General features: G+C 39.7%; 1 protein-coding gene across 1 annotated transcript in view; it reads left to right on the top strand.

The window, feature by feature from the left end:
* The window catches only part of RYR3 (ryanodine receptor 3), a 343,388-nt gene that overhangs the window by 243,087 nt on the left and 79,025 nt on the right, over nucleotides 1–21,276 (top strand). Inside the window, exons 65-69 of the mRNA XM_058162131.1 lie at nucleotides 7,120–7,250; nucleotides 9,517–9,837; nucleotides 10,875–11,115; nucleotides 13,665–13,752; nucleotides 13,851–13,943. Coding sequence (XP_058018114.1) covers nucleotides 7,120–7,250; nucleotides 9,517–9,837; nucleotides 10,875–11,115; nucleotides 13,665–13,752; nucleotides 13,851–13,943 — 874 coding nt within the window. The remainder of the gene's footprint in view (nucleotides 1–7,119; nucleotides 7,251–9,516; nucleotides 9,838–10,874; nucleotides 11,116–13,664; nucleotides 13,753–13,850; nucleotides 13,944–21,276) is intronic.

Here is a 21,276-nt window from a genome sequence, read left to right as displayed (position 1 = left end):
TCCTCTTAGTTTCACTAGTTTTCTGTTGCATTAGATCACACTGCTCCAACACTTAGGAATTGCCTGTTTTTTAATAACTTCCATCTGACCATGTACTCCAGCAGTATATGGTTTTACTAAAGTTAGTTTTAAGTAGCCATTAAATTTACCAGTGCTATTTACCAGTTTATTCCTAATAAACAAGGATCTCCCTACATTATGTTATTTCCAGGGTATATAATGCCCTTTGCAAATCCCTATTCTAAAATCTACACATTTTATTACACATAGCTTTACAGAATAAACTTTATGGTTTATCGCAGTCAGCCAGATGTTCAGACTGGATCTGGCATTTTTATCCACCTATCAGGTCCTTCCCAAGGGCCTGGGATGGGTAGCTCTTGATGTTTTATGTAACATATTACATCCGCAGGATGTAATTGCCTTTTGCAATTGACCAATTTATTAATGCTGATGGTGTTCAAGTGGTGATCCAGATGTTTGGGGATTGCATCCAAGCACCTATTACTATTTAGTGAGTCCCCAAATTTATAAATAATCCACCAATAGGTGGATAACCTATGTCTCTACTGCTATTTGTGATACCCAATTTTATGTAGCTCTCAACCCAGGTGTAAAATGCACTTACCTTCACTACCAGATCGGAAATGTGAGTGCATGCGCCATGTCTGTGCATGCACAGAGCCTTCTGTGCATGCGCAGAGGGTCAAAAACGGGACGTAATGACATCCCGGCGGGTGGGCGGAGCCTCCCACCGCCAGCCCTACCAGCTTGCATGAGCTGGATAGATCCGGCTGGATTTCACTGCTGCCTCAACCTAATTTCAAAAGCCCACTGCATGCTATAATTTCAAACTCAGAGAAAAACTTGATCTAGCTTGCTGTATGAAAAATAGGATGAAAGAAAAGGTGTTGTCAGAATGAGAAAAGCTGAAAAAAAACTTCCAGAAAGTGAAAAGGGAAAAAAAGGTCTAAGCATCAGTATGCCCCTCTTAAAAGAAAACTTAAGTCTATATATTTTATAGAATTTAGCAATATTTAAAGATACTGTTTTTACACTATGACCTGATCTCTGTTTAGAATTATCCGAAAAAAATATGTGCGCAATTGCTTGCATTACTTCAATTAAAGAGCAATGTCATTTTGCTCCTTGTGGGGAAAAGCTAGGAAGACCTAGCTAGCTACTGAATGTACTACACACACTGAAGCTTTATATTCCTGTTAAGCTGCAGTAACTTAGCATCACTAATGCCATGCATCAGAGGGAACCTTAATACTTTATCTATTTTCCAGCTCCAAATCATCCCCAAGCGGATTTTTAATCTCATAGAGTATAACATGCAAATTTACAAGACAAAGTTTATATTATAAATCCTAGATGTGGGATGAAAATTGAAAGTGGATTTACAGACTATGGTAAAATGGAGCCTTGGACTGAATCATAGCAATACAAAGCTATTCTTAATCCTAGGAACAGAAGGTGGGAGGAATGTTCCAGAGATGAGAGGAAATGTTATTTGTGAAATACTGAAAAGAATCATACAAATTTATTTTAGAAAGTTTATGAGATGGGCAGAACAGCTTGCTCAATCCATATCAGCAATAAATTTCAAGTGGAAATTCACACACACACACGCACATACACACAAATGAAGATCATTTTTTTCTCCCTTTGAATCCATGAAAAATAAATAGGTGAATCACTGAGGAAATAATGGTAAATCAACCCTGACTGAACTCCTTCCCTTTTTGTGCAGCGATATATAAAAATAAAAATAAACAATCAGCAACTTTTAAATAATTTAGAGTTTATTCACTCTTTTCATAAGGCTGTTATTTTAATGAAAGTAAATCAGTTATACATCCAGGGGTGGGCTTCAAAAATTTTAGCAAGGATTTTAGCATGCCCGGTTGCTGGATGGCCATGCCATGGTGGGCGTGGCCTAATCCGCCTCCTGCACCACGGTAGGGGGATGATGTTTTTGCCCTCCCCGGGATCCGAAGGCTTTTATTGAGCCTCTGGTGTTAAGTTCGGGAAGTAACGAGGCTGGAGACCAGGGTAGTGACAACAGCTCTTTAATATATGGTGAACCCAGCAACCGGGCTGGGGAAAAACCTCTCCTTATATACAGTTTAACCGGCGGCTTCAACCAATCAGCAACGTGCTTGTTTCCCGCCAAAACATTTAAAGATACATTACACTCCTTCCCTCCCAGAAAACACTTTACCCCTATTTACATGATATTTACATATTATTTTTCAACGTAATCACGCAAATAGACTGGGCGTCTCCTGACTCTTTCGGACCTGCGCAGTTCATTCCCTGGGAGTGGGTCGAGCTGACCGGAGGGGCTGTTTGCTCCTCTCAGCTCCTCCTCTAGGCCATCCGGCCCTGGATTATTTGCAGAGTCGTCCCTGCTGTTTTCTAATGGAACCTGTTGGCGTCGCTGGACCTCCGGAACTCAGATAAGTCCTGCGATTTTCCGGGTTTGAGTCAGCTGTGGATTCAAACATTGTATAGTCAGGGCCTGTTTCGCCTAATTCGGATTGTTCGCTATGCGTTTCGTATTTGGTCTATGTGGCGCCTCCATACCGGCCGCCTTTTAACTCCACCAAGTATGATTTTGGACCTGTTATGTTTAGGATTTGTCCTGCTACCCAGATTGGGCCTTCACCATAGTTGTGTGCCCACACCGGTCGCCTATTTCCATCCTCTTGTTTTTCGAGTCCCCTTGTAACCCTCCGTGTATAGTTTGGATTTAAACGGTCTAGTGGGCACCTGAGCTGCCCATTAATAATTCTGCTGGGCTTCTGCCGGTTGTGACACAGGGGGTTCTGTGTTGGACGGCCAGGAAAACATCGATTTTTGTTTGCCAGTCGCCTGGCTTGATTCTGGACAATGCCTCTTTTGCGCTCCGGACGAAACGCTCTGCAAGGCCATTCGTCGCAGGGTGGAAAGGCGCCGAGAGGGCATGTCGGATGCCCTCTTCTGCCAAGTACTCCTCAAACTGGGTTGCCGTGAATTGCGGGCCGTTATCGGAAACTAGCGTGTCGGGCAACCCATGGGTTACAAATAGGTGCCGTAGGACTGAGATCACGGCCTCGGCTGTCATGGATCTCATGAGAATGATTTCCAGCCATTTGGAGTAGGCATCGACTACTACCAGGAAGGTTTGGCCGTGGAAGGGGCCGGCAAAATCAATGTGGATTCTCGACCAGGGCCCTTGGGGTCTCTCCCATTCCCGAACCGGGGCCGTTGGGGGTAGCGGTCTGGACTCTTGGCAGGCCTGGCATTTCCCTACCCTTTCAGCAATTTCCGAGTCCATTAAGGGCCACCACACATAGCTTCTCGCTAGACCCTTCATCCTTACAATCCCTGGGTGACCCTCGTGGAGGAGATCCAACACCCTTTTCCTCAATTTCTCTGGGATCACCACTCGATCCCCCCATAGCAGGCACCCCCCTTGAGCCGAAAGTTCCCCACGTTTCTTTACAAACTCTTTAAAACGCTCGCCCGGCGCAGCGGGCCACCCTCTTTGTACCCAACCAAGTACAGTTCTCAAAATAATGTCCCGGTATGACGCCCGAGCCACCTCCTTAGACGTGACTGGGCCAGAGTCCAGAGAGTCAATTAACAGTATGGGCGTCCCCGGAGTGGGGTCCTCGATCGCCCCTGGTAGTGGGCATCTGCTTAATGCGTCCGCATGCCCCAACTCTTTTCCTGGCCGATGCCGCAGTTTATAGGAGTATGCGGCTAAAAAGATAGTCCATCGGGTCAATCGGGGCGAAAGTGCCACAGGCGTTGGGCGGTCGCCAGCCAGTAACCTAACAGTGGTCTATGGTCTGTAACAATTTCAAAGTCTCTCCCAAAGACGTATTCGTGAAACTTTTTTACTCCTGAAACTATAGCTAGAGCTTCCTTATCCAACTGACTATAGTTCCTCTCTGTCGAGGACATCGTTCTGGAGTAGAAGGCTATTGGGGCTTCTGTGCCATTTGGAAGCCTGTGGCTGAGCACAGCACCCACTCCGTAAGGGGAAGCATCGCAAACTAATACCAATGGCATCGTGCTATGATACTGGATTAGTAAGCTATCGCTCGAGAGTAGGTTTTTTACTGCCTCGAAAGCCCTAGCTTCCGTCTTTCCCCAAGACCAAACAGTATTCTTTCCCAGTAACTTATGTAGCGGCTCGGCAACGGTTGCCTTATTTTTCAAAAAGACCGCGTAAAAGTTCACTAGACCCAGGAATGCCTGTAGCTCTGTTTTGTTTTTTGGCGCTGGAGCCTTTCTTATTGCCTTGACCTTGCTCTCAGTGGGGTGGATTCCTTCCTTGTCTATTCTGTAGCCCAAGAACTCTACGGATTCTACCCCTATTTGGCATTTGTTCACTTTAACTTTTAGAGCCGCTGACCGGAAAATGCCCAGAACTTTTCTCAAACGCCCCCAATTCTTCTAAATTTTCGCTGATACCAATACATCATCAAAATAGGGACTACCCCGGAGCCCTTGCAGAAGTCGCCCATTAAATTTTGAATAGACCAGGTGCCACACTCACCCCAAACTGTAACCGGGTACACTTGAAAGCACCTCTGTGAGTCACAATTGTCTGGGCTTCGCTGTGTTGGCGTCTACAGGCAGTTGTTGATAGGCTTGGGCCAAATCTAATTTGGCAAAACGTGCCCTTGCCCCAGCGAGTGCAGCAAGTGTTGCACCACGGGACCGGTAAGCGCTTTTTGCAAGGCTTTGTTTAACGTTGCCTTGTAGTCAGCGCAGATTCTAACTGACCCATCTGGTTTCACTGGGGTGACGATTGGCGCCTCCCACTTTGCATGATCGACTGGCACCAGTATCCCTGACTGATGAGCTTGTCTATCTCCTGTCAATCTTGGGTTTAAGGGCAAAGGACCTCCTTGCTTTTAACCGTATGGGGGCTACCTGGGGTCTAAATTGAAGGAAATAGGGGTCCCTTGTACTTGCCCAGGCAGTCCTTGAACACATCTTCGAATTCGTCCATGAGTGTGTCTTTAGGTTAAAGTCACTTCTGTAGATGCCAGTCACTCCCATGCCCAATGCACGGAACCAGTCTAGTCCCAACAAACTTGGCAGGGTCCCTTCGACTATCGTGATGGGCAGGGTCTTCTTGTGTGGTCCGTACTCGACGCGGACGGAGGTGGTCCTCGAACAGGGATGCGATTCCCTTGGTAGTCGTGAACTCTTAGCCGCTGTGTTTGCAGTTTGCGTTTGGCGATTTTCGCAAAGCTGCAAAAGTGTCCCAGGACATGATTGTGATCGCTGACCCGTGTCCACTTCTAGTCGGCACGGCACTCCTTCGATTTTGGTTTTGTGAAGATTTTCTTCTCGACGCGGGTTGCTGCACGGCCTACTATCACGGTCGCTCGATTTGAATTCGCGCCTTTTGTTTTGACCAATCACGGGTCGCCTTGCCGATCCCGCGCTCTGATTGGTTGGTTTGAATTTTCGGCGGAAGGTTGGGGTGCTCGACAGACTTGAGCCAGGTGCCCTTCTTCTCGCACCGACATGTAGCGCCCTTGAACTTGCATTGTTGACGCTGGTGTTGCCCTCCGCAACTTCCGTGATTCATCCCGGTCTTCTTTGCCCCTTCTCCCGGTGAGGCAAACTCCTTCCTCATCCTCGCCGCCTGATTCGGTCTGGATTTCTTCGTTGTGGACCGGGTTGATTTCGCCGCTGGCGTGAGTGGCTTTTGTAGGGTTTCCGCCGCTTGGGTGGACATCTCATGAGCTCTGGCTTCGCCCAGAGCGTTTGCCAGCGTTAGATTGCTTTTTGATAGCAGCCGCCCGCAAACGAATGTCTCTGACCCCACGGATGAGTTGCTCTAACAGCTCCTCATCCAAGTCTCGTACCCACAATCCTTGGAGGCTTTTCTCAGGGCGGCCATGTAATCGCTGATGGATTCGCCTCTTGCTGTCTGCGCCTCCAAATTCAAAACGCCGTACATATTTGGACGGTGTTGGCGCGAAATGGTTCTTCAATAGATTTTGCAGAGTTTGCCACGATACCGATTGTACCGGCGTTGGCTCTGCCAGGGCTTCCGCGATGTCGATGACCTCGGACCGCAGTGGCTCAGGAAATATGCCCTTTGCGGTTGTCTGAACTCCTTGCAGTTCGTTTGCCTCGAGGAAGCTCTCAAACGGGTCATGTACGCTCCCCATTTCTCCTGGATGGGTCAAACGCGCGGGCGGAGTGTAGCTGGCCATCGCTGCTTTCTGCCCTGAGTTTGCTGGGTTCGGTTCTTCCGTGCTTTCAGCTCGTTCCTGGTGCTCTTTAGCCTCGAGATCCCACCTTCGTCACCAGTGTTAAGTTCGGGAAGTAACGAGGCTGGAGACCAGGGTAGTGACAACAGCTCTTTAATATATGGTGAACCCAGCAACCGGGCTGGGGAAAAACCTCTCCTTATATACAGTTTAACCGGCGGCTTCAACCAATCAGCAACGTGCTTGTTTCCCGCCAAAACATTTAAAGATACATTACATCTGGGAGGGCGAAAACAGCCCCCCTAGGCTCTGGAGGCCAGAAAGAGGCACGTTTCTGGCCTTCCCGAACTTCCAGTAGGCCCATTTTTTGCCCTCCCTGAGTCTCTGCATGTGCCCTGCACTTACCTGCATCCAAAGCAGGGCACGTGAGGAGTTCTTGGAGGGGCGGTGGTGGGGGGAGGGGCCAGCCAGGAGTGGGATTTGGGGGTTCTCCAAACTGCATAGAATCTTAGCTAGAGGTTCTCCCGAATCCCTACGAATCCGCAACAGCCCAGCCCTGTATACATCCCACAAGTGTACTGTAATATTTTAAAGTACAAAAAGAAGTATACCAAGCCACCAATAATAATGTTTGGAAAAGGATTTCACCTATACCTTATTTAAAACAGAAACAACCAACAGCAGTTCTTCTAAAGATAGTTTAAAATACATACTGTTCCAAATTGCATTCTAAAGCACTATTTCATTTTGAAACATTTCTTATCCAAAAGCTGAGGAAACATCAGAGCTCAACTCCAATGTGATTTGAAGAAATAGGTTCATTTCTTAAAGATTTAAAATATTGAGGATGATTTCCTACCTTAATAATATTTTTTCTCATTTGTAGGCAAAGACCAGCTCTTGGTGAGTGCTTAGCTTCTCTTGTAGCAGCAATTCCAGTAGCCTTCCTTGAACCTTCTCTCAATCTTTACAACCCCCTCTCTGTCTTCAACACAAAGTCAGCCAGAGAGAAAGCAAGTGAGTACTTCAGAAAGTATAAAATTCTTTGTAATGAAGACACAGCATCTTTTTCTTTAAAAAAATGTCTAAAACGCCTTATACAATTGTATTAATGCGCCCTTTAGTTTTACATGATAAAAACGTCTATAACAGGACTCCATTCCTTTTGGAATGAATAATATGAATTATATTTAACTGAATTCCCATTCTTATAATCTATTTAAATCTCATAGGCACAAATTAACGGTAGGCAGTTTTTCATGTTTTTTATAGGTACTTCATATAAGTGTTTTCATTTTGTGGTGTAGTTATATTAATTCTATATTTATATAATCAGACTTCATAAGTAATTTAAAGCCAGAGTAGAAATCTTGATCCTGATCTTTGATGTTTCAGAGGTGGGGATGCATAAAGTTCACAACTATAGCCCTGAGATAAGGGCCCATAACATTTTCTACTTCTATCACATTCTTGATTAATAACATGCTTCCTGAAGTTGCTATTTGCCTCTTGGGAATGAACATTCAAGTATCACCACATTTCTTTCTATAAACAAAATATAATCTTCAGGTGTAATTTCAAGAGAAGAAATCATATTTTTTCTCTTGAGGGATTAAATATCCTACTGAGAGGTAGGGCCAGACAATCTACTGTTACTAGATTTCATTTAATAAGAGTTGGAGTTGAATCAAGGCAGCATTTTGAAATACATCCAAATCTGGAATGTAAAGCTATGAGGCAAATCAAAACCAGAATCAAACAGCAAACCAGGAACAAAGTTTAAATCAGGAGGCAGGACTGAGGAGAAAGACAGATGTAAGCATTAAAAATAAACAAAATATATAGAAGACAGGAAGACCCTATGGATTCATCAACAGATATTGGAAGAGCAAGATATTGAGTTTTATTCTATGCATCTAATGGCAGCATAGAGTCAGTCCATGGATAAACTGTCCTTAATGGAGACCTTGCTACTTGGAGTTCAGTGGAGGGAGTGGCATACGTATTCAGCCTTAATTTTGAATTTTCATCGATTCAAAAGTACCCCTCCCTAAAAAAAAGGCTATGAGAAGACAAATATTAAAGATACTGACTCTATAAGATTCATTTGCGATGGTTCAGACATCTTAATTTTCTTCCCTTTGAATTGCTCATAATAGTCCCAATGTGAAATAAACAATTCTTATGACTTCAGGGACTGAACATTTGTCTCAGTCTTTTTTTTTAAACTATCAAGTTTAATTTTCTAAGCAAATTGCCCAGATTATCCTTGATTTTAATAATAATAAATAGGATATATCAAACTTTGAATAGTTAAAGTAGTTGAATATATTGGCATCCTTTTTAATAGCACTAGCACTTAGACTTATATACCACTCCATAGTGCTTTACAGCACTCTCTGAGCAGTTTACAATGTTACCGTACTGCCATCCGGCTCCTCATTTTATGAATGGAAGGGTGAGTCAACTTCGAGCCCATCAGGATTGAACTCAAGACTATGAGCAGTTAGCTGTGCAATACTGCATTCTAACATTGTTCTATCAGGGCTTTTAATTAAAAACAACTCTTGAAAATGCCATATGCTAAATAATAATAATAACTCTTGAGAACAGGTGATAGTTGGCTACTCATAATCCCACAGTTTATAGTACATTTACTGAAAGATCAACATTGGAGAGAGGATTATCAAAACAACAGAGGACACCTCTTTAGACTTTTCAAGAGATAATCCTCTGTATTAGTTTAATTCACCTTTATAAGCAGTGGTATATTTAGATTACTTTTCTGAGAACGTTTGTCTGTCTGGTCTTATTTTCGTCTTAACAACATAACACCTATTAAATTGTTGTACTTCGCAGCATTGTGCTGATTTCTCAGTATATCTCTGGCAGAAACAAAAATGCCATATATATTAATACGCTGCTGTATGTGGGATGCAACAATCAGTTCCTTTTTGTAGACCGAAGTGTTATTTTGTAAGCAGGAACTTTATTCCTTAATTCCTGATGAGAACAAGGCTGCTGACATGAAAAGAATGAAAAACTCCATGCGTAGCATTCGAGCAAAGTATCTACTGCTATTAGACAGAAGTTAGATCTGTTGAATCATGTTTGCTGCTATGGACAGGCAGTCCAGTTTCTTTCTAACTAAGAAAGCAGGGGATAAAAATACGGCTTTTTGTTCCATATTATGATAAAAATGATATTAATTAAAATGTGTTTTAGCTTTTTCAAAAAAATAAGTATGCTAGCCTACTTAAACGTATTCTTATATAATATAAAGTTTTAGGCATGCCTGAGACAGTAGAAGAAATGTGTCCAGAAATCCCTCATTTGGATGGCTTAATGAAAGAAATAAATAGTTTGGCTGAATCCGGAGCCAGGTATACTGAAATGCCGCATGTAATTGAAGTGATCTTGCCCATGCTATGCAACTATCTGTCATACTGGTGGGAAAAAGGACCTGAAAATCATTCAGAGAGTGATGGATCTTGCTGCACAATGGTAACCTCTGAGCATCTTAGTATAATACTGGGGAACATTTTGAAGATCATCAACAATAACTTGGGAATAGATGAAGCAACTTGGATGAAAAGAATTGCAGGTACTTACTATATAGAGCTCTTTCTAAATTTGTTGGTTATTCTAATAATTTTCCTAAATTTTGATGAAGATGTTTTCACAATGCCTACTTTGCATTTAAAAAGTAATATACTATGAGTTCAGCATTTGACTAAATAATCAGTATTAAATATAGGCTTCCTTTCCAGTGGAAACTTTTAAATGAAGGCAATAGAAACCTATGAGTTTCCTATTTAACAAAAGCAGAAATACATACCTCTTCTCTTTCCAGGAAGTGTAGTTAGATTTTAAGCATTAATCAAGACAATTGAAAGCAGTACTAGGAATAACTAGAACCATATTCATCCATTATTATGTATTCTGTAAGGAAATATGCTCATGAAAAGTGTAGCTAAATTCACTAGACTTGCATCACTGAGTAGGTACTGTGTATCTCATTTATGTAGGACTGTCTCATAGCATCTATAGAAAAAAATATTTCATTAACAATTTTAGAGTGCTTTTTAAAACTTTATGGCATCCTTGGCTTCTATTTCATTTAAATACATTGTTGTAGAATGGATATTATATTTGATATGGCTCTCAGATGTAGTACATTATGTTCTAGAAAAATGTTCTTTTTGTTGAAATTACAGTTTAGTGTAGATGTCACATCCAACCATGTGCCAAAAAAGAATCCATGGTAAATTTTGGGCTACTTTGTTCTGTATTTTATATTGAAGAAGCAACTTGATTTTTCTATCATTTTAATTAACCAGTAGCTTCCCATTACATCCAAACAGAGAAAGTTCATTTTTAGTTAACAAACCAAAATCTGCAATCACAGACTGACTGTTGATCAAACCACAAATAGCATAAAACACATTTTTTAGTTTGGGGATAATGGCAAATTGGCGTGAAATTACAGAACAACAGTGTGCTATTGTTATAACTGAGTTGAGTCTTAGACTCAAAGTTCAGTGCAGCAATAAATCAGTACTTGAATAAATGTGTATATATAAATCTTTTCAATGTAATGTTTTCTATTAAAAATTATTTTTATATATATTTCCTATATAGTGTATGCTCAGCCAATCATAAGTAAAGCCAGACCAGATCTGTTGAAAAGTCATTTTATTCCGACTCTGGAAAAGCTAAAGAAAAAAGCCATTAAAATAGTGATTGAAGAAGAACAATTGAAAGCAGACAATAAAACTGATACCCAAGAAGCAGAACTTCTTATTCTAGATGAATTTGCAGTTCTTTGTCGAAATCTTTATGCCTTTTATCCTATGTTGATCCGCTATGTAGACAACAACAGGTGGGAGAATTTAAAATGTCATATTTATAAAGCAGAATTTATAATTTGTAATTTCAGCATAATATACTGTAAATGTTCCCAAAATGGTTAATAAAATGAATAAGCATCAGTACAAATAGATTAAAAAACAAAAATACCTAAAATAATTACCTTTTGTTTGACCAAATAATAAATTAGCTCTATCTATAAATGTCAGTACTTTTCTAGCTTTTAAATACCACCACATATTTTTTGTGATGAAAGCACAAAATTAAAATCTAATAATGTTTTGGTTCCTGCATGACACCTAGCTAGATTTTAAGTAATTTTTGAATTTTTAAAGTTGGGAAAGGAGGGCTGGGATAACTTCTGGAGGAGCCAGTGGATGCCAGAACACCCTAAAGAGAAGGTTCCAAACACAAATCATTAATGAAAATGCTATCTCTCTTGATTGCCAACAATAGTACTCTAGAAATCTAAAGTGAAAATAAACAGGGAGGATGCAGAAGGTCCATATTAGCTTTTGGTTCAAGTAATGCTGTGAGCTGAAAATCAAAATTTTGAATCTACCTCAAAAAAAGTATGAGAGTCAATGAGATTTTTCTGTGTAGATTAACATATGATCTCAAGTTCTTGTTCTTGTTAATAATCTAAGTATTATGTATCATACTATCTTCAGTGAAAGCCCCACATAAAATATACAATAATATTACAAAACCCGAATGTTGCAAACACTGTGTCTTGTTCAATGAAGGATACAAAAAAATACATACAAACCAAAGTCATAGTGGATGGTAAACAGCAAGGATAATTGAAGTCCACTCTGAAAGTAATACTGTACAATCAGAGAAGTAAGTCTAGATTAGTCAACAAGGAAATTCTCCCAGTGGCCAAATGGATCCTATTGGGGCACTCTCGTGCATATAATGGCAATATACTGCTGTCCTGCCATTATTCCCTTGCTACTCATGTTTCAAGGCATATTCTGGCCAATCTGCAATAAGTCTCAAGACATCCTTGATACCTATGTTCACCATCCATTTATGTATTTTTAACAATAAATAGCTATCACATTTATTTATTTATTTATCAATAAATTGCCATCCATCTCAGTAACGATAAAGATAGATGTATAGAATTCATTCAGTTTGTCTCTAATATAAATATCTTCCAGGAGCATCATTTCACTCCTTTGTCATCTAATGGTTGGGCCACTTTCCTGGCTGTATTATTTGCTTCAAATGTATTTATAGAATTTCCCTTAGTGCTTAATTGTTATTGTTTATTTAAACATTTATATGGTTGCCCAACTCAAACACTGTGAGCCTGACTGGCTTATAGCATTAAAAAATTCACAAAATAAAATCCATAAAACTCTATCCCACCCTCATCCCCTTGATGATTTGTTGCTGTTGGCAATATATTCCTTGAATTGTTTTTTTGTCCATTATTAACCTTCAAGGAATTAAGATATATTCTGGAAAACATCCCTTTAAAATATACAGTTTATGAAACATTTCATATGATGTGTGAATAATAGATTCTCCTTATCTTGAATCAAGCATCAAGGGGAAAAAAGTCAAGGTCATTCACAAGAAATGAGTAAGGGTCACTTCATGGATCAACAACCAGTGTTAACTAATCCTGATAAGTGGAAAGTTTGATCGTGTTGACACCTGACACAACAAAGAATAGAGTGCTTTTTTAAGAAAAATCGATAATAAATAGGACAAAGGGAGTATTATTGTCCTCAAGCTTCACTAAATTTAGGATAGTCAGAAAAAGAAACATTTGAATGACTGCCTTCATATCAACTCAAATGGATGTCAAGCCAGCAAAACATTCAGAATAGGAAGGATACTTGAGATTTTACCGAAGATGTATAAAAAGCTTTTAATACTGTTTCAGCTTCCCATAGCAGTTTGTTGCTACATTAACCATTTAGAGTTTTATTACTGTAAAAGTGACTGAAATAAAATATTGATAATACTGTGGTTTATTAAAATATAAAATCATGTTTTTCTAATCCATGTGGCCCAAGGCAGTTTCGAGTATTTCTTTGCTAGCATGAATGTTCTTATAATTAAACATAAGCTTTTTCTAATATTGCAGTGTTAGAGAGGATATATAATTCCTGACAGGAAGAAAAAAAGAAAAAGACTATGGATTCTAAACTGTGGAAATGTATTAAGGTTTTAAGTTGCTAAAAATAGAATATTGATTGATTTTGGTGCTGTGATTGACAGATATCTTTCTACACTTACCTAGAACTAAGTTCCGTTCTTAAGCTCAATGGGATTTACTTTTGTGGAGACATGGATTTAATTTCACTATTAATGCATCCTGCCAGTAAAAGGAATAGCATAGTGAACAATTCTCCTATACAAACTGATAATTTGATATTTTAAAATATAGTTTCTTGATAGAAACATACTTCTATATAGAAATATACCAGTAGAAATTTGTATTAAGGGGGTTTGATACCAGAAATAAAGTGAAAAAATGAAAATTAAAAAATGATGATCACATGGACTTCAGTCTACTAATCTTATTGTTGCTTCTCTCTTAAGGTCAAACTGGCTTAAAAAACCAGATGCTGATTCTGATGAACTTTTCCGCATGGTGGCAGAAGTTTTCATCCTGTGGTGTAAATCACATGTAAGATAGCATGTCACCTGCAATTTTATAATACTGTATACATGTTGATATGTATGTAAAATAAGTGCTCAAAGGCCATATTTATCATTTTTCCCCAGAATTTTAAGAGAGAAGAACAAAATTTTGTGATTCAGAATGAAATTAACAATTTGGCATTTTTGACAGGTGACAATAAGAGCAAGATATCAAAAGTAAGTGAAAAGTATTTAATATTCGAACATACTTTGTTGTAACAATTGTGTTAAACATAACAACCTATTTTTTGCTGAGGTTGATTAGTAGTTAGTTTAAAGTGGAAATCAATTATAATCAATCAATAACATTATGTAAAAAGGCAATGTAATCAAATTTTAAATTTTAAAATATAGTTTCTTGATAGAAACATACTTCTATATAGAAATATACCAGTAGAAATTTGTATTAAGGGGGTTTGATTTGGTTTTTTTTTTAGCTGTACTGAGTCAAGATGAACCTAGCACTTCTGTTTAATCAAGTGTCTATCTGTGTATGCATGTGTGCATGTGTATGAAAGAAAGCTTGCATTTCAGTAGCTCTAGAGAATAGCAGAATTACCAGAACAGATCCACTTTATCTAAAAAAACTGAAGTGAGATGCACATACTGTACACAAGTGTGATTCTTAGATTTTCTGAAACTATTTTTATAAACAAAAGAGAAAACATTAAAAACCTTTTGTTTATTAAATTTGAGAATTACCATTTAGGAAAAGCAAAACCCATTCTTATTGAGATAATCCATGGATTTGGGGCAAGAAGATGAATAAATGAATAATTTGTAATTCTTGGTAGAAGGCTGATGATCTGAAATGAGAAAAAAAGTATTGTGATATATTTGAAAGGGAAGAGAAATGATTTGACTTTAATGCATAAGACCGTTTACCAGGCATAAGTATGCATGAAGTGCACACTGGAGGTTATAGTATCATAGAATTAGAAGAAAAGATATCTAGTCCAAATTATTATTTAGAATTGCATCCACTAAACAGGAATCTGTGGACCAGTACCAGTCTTTAGCACACCAGAAACTGGGCCACACAAACAAGCAAAGCCCCATTCGTGGGATGCAGGCACAATACGAAACCATGCCCACTCCAGTCCATGGAAAAACCTCTCTCCACAGAACTGGTCCCTGGTGCCCAAAAGAATGGAGGCTGCTAAAATGTTTATAAGTAGCCTCTGTTTGAAAAGCTCTAGCAAAGGAAAACCTATCAATTCATGTTCTGTTGTTTGACAGATCGAACAGCCAAGAGGTTCCCCATGCTATCTAGCTTGAATTTACTTCCTTGTTCTTTTAATATATGGTACTGGTCTCTAACTCATGCAGGAATTTGTTGACATCCTGAAGTTGGGAGGCTCTCCTCCTATGGAGGGCTGCTACCCATTATTTGCTTCTCCTCTAATCCCATGGCTATGGTGTTCACCATGGCTCTATGCGATGGGTAGAGGTGTCCATAATGATCTAAATGGACTCCCACAGAGTCAAGAAATAGGGCTAGCTGATCTGGGTCCCCATTGAATTCCCCCCTGAATCTGGGCAGATCGTTCAACACTGCCCCTCCCTCATCTTGGTGGGCCTTATCTGCCTGTGCTTGGCGCACTTGGCAATCTCCATTGGCTCTAGCCTGTGGAGGGGGAGTTGCCCCCCCTTGGGCAGTTAGCTTGTAGTGTGGGGAAGCCACTGGTAGCAGCCTCAAGCTCAGTCTCCTTCTGGCAGGTGGAGAGGGGCTGCATTCTCATCTGCTTCCCCATTTTGTGGCGGTTAGGTGCACGTGGGTGCCCCGGGACTGCTCCGTGGTTAGCTCCAGCTTAAATTTAGAGCTGGCTAATTGGAGTTTAGCAGATAAGATTTGGCTTCTTCTCCCTCTTTTTATGAATGCTCTTTGTCACAAAAGGTGACTTGGTCGAAATCCTCCTTCAATTTCTCCAAGGATTCATCTAAGATAGAAATTTTGGGCTCTGGCCTTGTCCCAATCCTTCATCCACTCCAGTCTTTCTAGTTTGCTTATGGGTTGCCCCAAACAATGAGAGTTAGGGTGAGGGAATTCAACTTCAGCTGCTTTGGGGATTTTTTCCACCAATACTCATCTCTTTCCACTTTGGTGGTTGAGGCAGGCACCCCAGGTGTCTTGGTCTCTATGGTCAGAGACAACTGCACTTTTCTGACTGGGCTGCTGGTTTCTGGAGTTCCGTGGATGGGAGTAGGGTCTGCCTCCTTCTGGGTTGCCAGGAGCAGGCTTTCTTTGGAGATTCTGCCCTCTGCCATAGTAGTCTGAATTTCTCTCCATGCACCCCAGGTATCGGAGAGCAAGTGGAGAGTCCGGGGCTCAGGTATTCAGGTCATTTTTTGTTAGTTTTGGGAGAGCTGGCTTGATGTCAGGGTTCTGACCAATGTCCTAATAAAATTAAGAGTCTCAAGCCATTTAGCAAGAAAAATCCAGTTGTTTATTAGGAGCGCCATGTTGGCACTACCTAGGTGAAGCTATGGCTTCACCCAGTTCATGCCTTGCCACTGACCCTGTTTCCCCTTCCCCCCCAGAGTGTGTCACCAGTCACATTCCCCAACAAAGCAATTTCGCTGGTTGTAGAAGTCACTCCCTCCAGCCATTGCAGGTCTCCGTGGACTTGGACTTGACTTTGGCCAGCTAGACTGTGTCTTGTTTTGATTGAGGTGTGAATTCCTTGGTGCAGCTGTGAGGCATGATTCCCATCCCCCTGCCTATGGCAACTCGGAAGCTGGTCAGGAAAGCTTTGCAAGTTGACAGCAGGATTCAATTTTTTAATTCAAACAAAATATATAAAATGTTTATTTTCCTCTATGTATATGGCTAAGTTTTTTGTAAATATCTGGAGTTATTAGTTGTTGTCAATAATGTAGCTTTCCTTTTTTGGGTATAGGACATAGAATAACCAAAGCCTTTGTAATCTGGTCTTCTATTTAACTGTTTTAATAGTCTAAGAATTAATTGATTTGATTTTTGAGGTATATTACTAAATTTGCTATCCTGAACTTATGAAAATCAGTGCACACAAAGGCGATTAGCTCCTATTAGAAACCCTACCAGAATTATTTGCTCTTGTATGTATAATATTTGACAAATATTAACTAGAAGCAGTTAAGAAATAGCAACGGAAAAGAGCTGTTGTTTAGAAAAGAGAGTACTGGTTGTGAGATGATGGCGAGTTGGATGTGCCTGGGGAAAAAATGAAGACGAAAAGAGATTTGACTTTTCTTGGTTAGATCAGTGAGGGTTTCCTTGCCCACAAATCACCAAAAAAATAAATAAAACAGTGGTAGATGAAAAGCAGTGAACCTATCCTGCCACACTTTCATGTACACTCAAAAATACAACCCTGACATACCTTATCATCCAACTGCATTGTTTCCAGAGACCGTAATAGTCAAAGAACTTATTAAAAAACGTGTACGTCTCACAAAAGTGACAAAATATTATTCCACTTCTCTAGAAAATCAAAGTGCCTCCAGAAAATAAAAAATCTAGTAACAGAAGAAGATGATATTGTGGTTTCATCTGATGTCACAGCACTCTTTATGTCCATCTTTCCAAAAATAACAAATTAATCCATGGCAGCAGTATTACACAATACATGTAACCTAGTCAAAAACTCTTAAGGTCAAAATACTAAGAATCATGGACTTCATCAACCTTTGCCTCACTACTTACTTTCTGTTTTATGGACAAATGTACCAATAAATAAGGAACATCCTGGGATCATCACTCTGTCCATGGTAGAGACCATTATGCAGCATCTAGAAATAGCATTCCCAGACATACACTTATAACCAAAGTATGAATCTGGTATGTAGATGACATCGTCATAATAAAAACGAGTAGCTAAAAAAGGGATATGAAACAATCAACAGTATCTTCAAAGGAATAAATTTACAATGGAAGAAGAATATATCAACATACTACCCTTTTTTGATATCCTTACCAGCAGAGAAAACAATGGGCAAATTAGAAACACAAGTCTATTGAAAAACAGCCTGCACTAACCTACTGTTCCATTACCAAAGTAACAACCAAACCTCCCCCTCCCACAAGAGAATCTGTGTAAAATGACACAACCCAGAACATCATATATCAGCAACCAACATTACAACCACATGGCATCACTGTAGCACACAAACTAATTAAAGCCCTCTAAAACATCTAAAATAAACCAAATGACCAGTAGCCCAAAAAGAAAAAACAGGAGTCAACTATAACAAGTGTAACAAATGCAATACCCACTATGTAGTGTAGACAGAAGACTAGCGGAGCACATCCATGAATGCCAACTAACAGACAGAAGACACAATGAATACTCCTTAAGCTCACAACACAAAAATAGATTGAACCAGAATTTCAAGTGGGAAACTGTAAGCATCCTAGACCAAGCTAAATCCAAAATCTCTCAAAAATTTCTGGAATTTTCAGACAAATCAGCCATCAATAGCATTTATAATTGAAGTAAACTATATTTACATATCACTCAAGAGAGCTCAGAGAGCACCAAGAACTCAAGAGTTCATGCCTGAGCTACATATAATCTCTTTTATATTGTGGGTTTTTTTCCTAGACTCCTATGTATTTTTGTGATCTGTGCCACTTGATTAATGCTACTTCTGTATTGCCATTATGATGCCTGTTTATTCTATTAACTTATTTCTACCCCAATGTCCTAAGGCTATTTTTTCATTATTTACTTTATCTGCAATATCTATCTTCTAAGGTATTTCTATTTCGCTGCAATATTAGAACTTTATATCTCTTTAGCGTTATAGCTGTATATTTTTTATTCTACTAGTAACCTTCTTTCCAATCCAATCTGTCTGCCTTTTATCTTTGGCTTTCTTTTTCTTTCATGCTGTTTTGTCTGCCAAAGGCCAGCAAAAGCTCTTCAGCTTTTTTTGTCCCATGTGTTACTTTCCTTTTTCTCTCAACAGTGAATGCACCAATGGGAAAAGGTCAAAGATTTATCTCTTTCAGATTGTTCACTTCCATTGAAAAACTGAGGCTGGGGGGAATAGGGAACAATTTTCACACCCCAGTTTCCCAACTGCTGCCGTCCCTGATGATCTCAAGTCAGCAGGACTGTGGCTTTGCTACTCTACTTGGGTTCAACCTTTCCAGTAACCCCTACTGGATTCAATCAGCATTTTATACAGCCAAGAGAAGCTTTACTTTTCAATTTCTTCTCCTGAGTTTTCCATTTTTTAGTTTAGTTTTCATTTTCCCCCCCAAGTTCAGTTGTTAGTCCATCTGTCTGTCTACCTACCTTTAATGGACTCATCCATGGTTATATATCAAAATGGTCACTCTGTCTTCTCCCCTACCTCATCAGTGATTGAATAGGCAACTGTGCTCTCCCACCACTGGGAGAAGAGCTCAAAAGGGAAGAAAAGGAACGAGAACAGGTGGTCATCTATCCATTCAACAGTTCCTCTTTCCACACCAGGAGAAAGGGAATGAAATGATGAACTGAGTAACAGGAGATTGCTATTGGAAGGGTGGATGCATGGAGATGAAATGAGAATGGAGAAGCTGTAACCAGCTATCCAGCAGGCTGGACATCTCAAAAGAGTCAGGCAAAAATGACCTAAAAAAGAACAAGATTGGAACAGAGAATCAGTCTGGCTTTCCTCAATTCTGTCTTATGCTAAGTCAGTTATGCAAAATAACTGCTGCAGTAGCTTTGCATATAGCTACAGAAAGGAGGAGTGTAAAGCCGCCCCTTGGAATCCATGAGAGGCTTTAACAGAAAGAAGAGAGATGGCAAAAAGTTCCTGCATTTATCTAAAGGAGAATTCCCACAGAGGGAAGAAAGGCAAAAATGGTTGTTGCAGCAACATAAAACAGACAGGTAATTTTATGAGAAACCAACCTGGTTGGGGCACTCTACAGATTTAGAAAGTGAAGAACCTAACCAGCTTCTCTGAACCACAACAACAAGGGGAAAGATACTTGGAAAATCACAAGTTCAAGCTAGCTCAGTTGGCTCACAGTCTAAATGAGGCAAGATCTCCAGCCCTAAAATATATCATAAATTACGAATAGTAGAGCTGCAAAACAGAGCCTGTCTACTTGAACAAATAAACATGACTCAGCAATGTAATCAAGCTAGCAGTCAGGTCTATAAAAAGGGGACATCTGTCCAACAAGCAATTTTTAGCAAGTAATTTTAATGTTTTAATATTTCAATTATTTTTCTACCTCTTTTATGACTTGTAAGCTGCCCAGAGTCGATACCGAGATGGGTGGCATAAAAATGTAATAAATAAACATTCTACCCTCCTTCCTGAAATTCTCTGTTCTCTTTGCAATTACCTGGTTGAACTATGAACTGGACACTAAGTACTCTTGGATCTTTCCTCATCCTATGATTTCTCTCTTTGAACCCTTTTGGGAAAGTAAACTCTTGCTATTATGTTCTTTCTGTATACTTAAAGCAGAAGTTTAATCTACAATATGCATTTGTGTTATTTCCCTTGAAGATGTATGACTGCAATAAATACCTTGTTTTCATGCCAGAAATTGTCTTCATGCAGTTGTCTTTATGCACTTGAAGGAAGAAGCTGGAAGAAACAAACAAAAGTGAGGGGAAAAGAGCTGGAAGAAAGGAAGAGAAGAAACTAGAAAAGTAATAAAAGTCTAAGAGTTTAATTGCAAAGCAATAAGAGGCAAGAACATATTAAACAAGATAAGCGAATGTGATCCAAGAGGTGTGAGAATGATAGAGGTGAACTTTGGGAAGAAAAAGATGCTAAGTACGAAAGTAATTTCAAAGTAAAGATTGAAGCTTAAATATAGGAAATAAAACATGATAGATAAGGAATAAGCCATTATAACTGTAAAGGAAAAAGGTTTAAAAATTATCCAGATAGGAAATCATGCTTTTTAGTTTATTTATTTATTAATCATACTTTTATACCGTACCATCTCCCATAGGACTCAGGGCGGTTGCTAATTCTGCTTACTGCCAATTGCCAATTGCCAGCAGTTCATCAGTTCTAGTCTCAACGACTCAAAGTTGACTCAGTCTTCCATCCTTCCAAGTTGGTAAAATGAGGACACAGACTTTTGGTGGCAATATGCTGATTCCATAAACCACTTAGAGAGGGTTGTAAAGCACTGTGAAGTGGTATATAAGTCTAAGTGCTATTGCTAACATCCCGTATGAAAAACATGAACCTTATGATACAGAATCTGGTAGCGCTTAAGCAATATTCTCAAGCACATAGCACATAAGCAGTATCCTGAATAACAGGAGGCCAGCTTCCTATAATCTTCTTGGCTGTCCTTACCATTCTCTGTATGGACTTTTTATCTGAGGCATTGTTGCCACCAAATCAGACAGTGATATGCAATTTGTTAAAACGCTCTCAATTGTGCCTTTCTAAAAAGTGGCCAGGACAGAAGGAGAAAGATGCGGTCTCCTCATCTGACGCAGAAAATGCAGATGCAGGTATACTTGAACCAAGGTAAAATATTTCAGTAAATAAA

The sequence above is a fragment of the Ahaetulla prasina genome, chromosome 1, assembly GCF_028640845.1.
Source record: "Ahaetulla prasina isolate Xishuangbanna chromosome 1, ASM2864084v1, whole genome shotgun sequence".
Lineage (NCBI taxonomy): Eukaryota > Metazoa > Chordata > Lepidosauria > Squamata > Colubridae > Ahaetulla > Ahaetulla prasina.
The sequence above is the reverse complement of the archived record's forward strand: the minus strand, read 5'-3'. Positions and strand labels throughout refer to the sequence as shown.